Source organism: Apis dorsata, unplaced genomic scaffold (assembly GCF_000469605.1).
Source record: "Apis dorsata unplaced genomic scaffold, Apis dorsata 1.3 scaffold_162, whole genome shotgun sequence".
In the NCBI taxonomy this organism is placed as follows: domain Eukaryota; kingdom Metazoa; phylum Arthropoda; class Insecta; order Hymenoptera; family Apidae; genus Apis; species Apis dorsata.
In genome coordinates this window covers 814,374-817,667 of record NW_006263451.1, presented here as the reverse complement: position 1 = coordinate 817,667, position 3,294 = coordinate 814,374, and the positions used below count along the sequence as shown (strand labels likewise).

Below are 3,294 nucleotides of genomic sequence, written 5' to 3'. Positions count from 1 at the left end.
TATTTATTAAATAATATATTAATTAATATATTAATATTATCTATAATATATTAAATATTATTTATGCAATGCAATAAATATGTTTAAAAAAAAAATTTTTTAAATTTAAATATATAATATATTTATAAAAATTTATTATTATTTTTATTCTTTTTTTTTATTAAAGATCCGAAAAAAAAGTAGATGCATTATCAACTTTACTACTAGGAAGATTACATTTTAATTGCTTTTGTCTTCCACCTTTTATACATTGTTTATTAACATCCAAAGTTTCAAAATATTGTACATTCCAGAATTTGATATCATTATCATGTGAAGAAGATGCAATTAGATTACCATTACTGTTAATATCAAGTGTTTCAATAGAAAGATTATGTTGTCCTACTATTCCAAGATGATAATGAGGAAATAAACTGCTAGCCCTATTTGATAAAATATATATATTATTTTATATATTATATATTATATATATTAAATGTATAAAATATAACAAATAAATCATAAAACTTAGAGTGCCTCACCTAAGCATTCCATCTTCTCCACCTGTTATTACAATATTTTCAGTAATTGGAATCATACAATTTATAGCTTTTTTTGTTAAATTTGGAAATTCATCTGAATGAAGACCAAATTCTCCCCAATTATATACATACATTTTTCCTTTATTTGTACCTACTAAGATTTTTGTTTCAGATTTGAATAAACCAAGACATGTTAATTCTTCTTGATACTCTTCTGACTAATAATAAACAAAACAATTATATAAATAATTATATATAAGGTAATATAATATTTGTACTTACTTGAACATGCAATTTTTTTCCTGGTATATTAAATGTAGTAAGAGATCCATCACCACATGTACAAACTAAGTATTTTGCTTCTCTGTTTGTTGTTATAGCACTTACATAATCTTCCATTTTTTTTAATGAAAATATTGGCATATTCCCTCTTTGTCGAAAATCCCACACTTATTTAAAGTATTTATATATAAGTATAATGAATATAATAAAATAAAAAAAGTAAAGAAAAAATATTACAAATATAATATACCTTTAACTACTCCATTATCATCTCCAGTTGCAAACATATGTTCTCCAATTATAGTCATTGTGTATATTGGTTGCCTAAAATAAATTAAATATTAATATTAATCATGTCATATATTTTTTGTTTTATCCATGATAATTAATATACATACTCATGAATATTTTCATAAAGTCTTATTAATTTCTCAGTTTCTAAGTCAGTGAGCATCATACATAAATCCTTAGCAGTAGAAAATAAAATCGTACCATTTTCATTAAATTCTATATCACGACATGCTTTAAGATGTAATTCCAAAGTTGATATTAATTCTACTTTTGTATTGTTATATTTATATCTATCATATAAAAAAATTCATATATTTATAAAGTTATTTAACATCATTTATGACATATTAATTATTAATAAATATAAAATTTACAAATGTACATCTCCTCCAATATCAGCTATTGCAATCATATTTAAATTAGGATGGAAACATATATCAACAACATAATCTTCTGTTGTAATAGATGGAGGATGATTATTACTTATATCTTTTGATTTAATTATTGCTTTTATAACTTCATCTTCTTTTTCATCTTCTTTTAATAAAATTGATTCTGTTCCATTACCTTTAACAATAAATAAAAAAATTAGAAGTAATATAATTCATATTATTATGACAAATTATTTAAATATAAAATTATATAAAACTTACTTGCACAACTAGATATACAATCATTATTTGAATCAAAATGTTTTCCGTTATTTTTATTTTCTATATCATTATTATTACTTAAACTATTATCATCTGACAAAGTTTGTGTAGTATTATCACTTTTATCAAAACTATCATTCTCTTCACTATCAAGTGCATAATTTCCTAAATATCATATATATTTAATTAAAAATGAAACAACAAAAATGTTTAATAAAAATATAAATAAATTGCAATTGATATATTAATAAATTATACTATATTAAAAATATGATATATTAAAAAATATACTAATATATTAATATACTATTAATAAATTAATACTTAAAAATGATTAGAAAAGAACAATATGAAGTAAATATTTATTTTACATATAATATAACAAAATAAAGGAACTATCATTTCTATTAAAAAAAATATCTAAATATTCTTTACCTAAATGCATGTTTTAAAAATATAAAATTTATTACGATTTCTAATTCTTTCTATTAATATAAAATTATTTATAAATTTTCGTCTTGTAAATAAATATGATTACTAATCTATCATTATACGAAACTTATAATAATTAATATTCCCTATAAATTGTAGTATGTTATGCACTAACATGCATTATTCTACTATCTAAAATATTGTTTAATGTATATCTTATTTTTTATAATATAAATAATTATTTAAAAAAAATTTATAATATAATTTAGAAAAATTATAAAATTTGTATCAATTTATTTCAATAATATTAAAAAATATTTAATTTAATTTAATTTACTATAAAAATTATTAAAATTTCAAATCACTAGAAATTTCAATTTAAGATGACGCTACTATATATGAAAGTTTGCCATCGAATTTCTTATCTAACTATAGTAATTGCATTCAGAGTTTAGAGTGGAATATGTAGCATGGTGGACCATGGCGCTACATGATTTAAGAAAGATATATTTTCATAAAATATAAAAGCGATTCTTGTGTGTAGCCGTTTATATTTTGACAATTTTAACATGGAAACTCGAACAAATGAGTTATTAACAACAGGTCCTGTAACGATTAAAGAAGAACCACTTGATCAAACTGGTGTGAAGCAAAACATGCAACAATCTCAAGTACAGGGCGTTTGCATTGAAGAAGAATGTGAACAACGTATTGAATGTACAACTGAGGGTCAAGAGACTGAAACACGTGCATTTTTATCGAAATGTGTATTCTGTGGAAAGACATTTACTTTTGGTGATGATCCAAAACTTTTGGAATGTTTACATGCAGCATGTTCGACATGTGTCAATAGCAAACTTAGTGATCACAATACATCGGTCGACGTGGATGTTTTGTGTAAGACCACATTATATTTATATTAAGTTTTAAATAATATAACACATAGAAATTTATTTTTCTTTTTAAATATATAATATATAAAATATAATAATAATAATATAAAAATAAAGAAATCTTTCCTTTGTATTAAACAGTATAAATAGCAATATATATTTCCATGTTTATTATTAATAAAATTATTAAAAAAATACTTTATCATAGAATTATAAATTTTA

The 3,294-nt window shown here is 21.1% G+C and overlaps 2 protein-coding genes across 2 annotated transcripts in view; one reads left to right on the top strand and one right to left on the bottom strand.

Moving 5' to 3' along the window:
* Nucleotides 1–119: 119 nt before the first annotated feature.
* Nucleotides 120–2,241, bottom strand: LOC102675643 (WD repeat-containing protein 55 homolog). The gene is made up of 8 exons (XM_006613757.2): nucleotides 2,183–2,241; nucleotides 1,748–1,912; nucleotides 1,469–1,661; nucleotides 1,202–1,384; nucleotides 1,054–1,127; nucleotides 804–970; nucleotides 522–739; nucleotides 120–422 (listed from the first exon to the last, which is right to left on the bottom strand). The coding sequence occupies exons 1-8, from the start codon at nucleotides 2,190–2,192 to the stop codon at nucleotides 161–163; spliced, it is 1,272 nt and encodes a 423-aa protein (XP_006613820.1). The 5' UTR covers nucleotides 2,193–2,241; the 3' UTR covers nucleotides 120–160.
* Nucleotides 2,242–2,613: 372 nt separating this feature from the next.
* The window catches only part of LOC102675864 (E3 ubiquitin-protein ligase TRIM33-like), a 5,340-nt gene continuing 4,659 nt past the window's right edge, over nucleotides 2,614–3,294 (top strand). Inside the window, exon 1 of the mRNA XM_006613758.2 lies at nucleotides 2,614–3,076. Coding sequence (XP_006613821.1) covers nucleotides 2,749–3,076 — 328 coding nt within the window. The 5' untranslated portion in view covers nucleotides 2,614–2,748. The remainder of the gene's footprint in view (nucleotides 3,077–3,294) is intronic.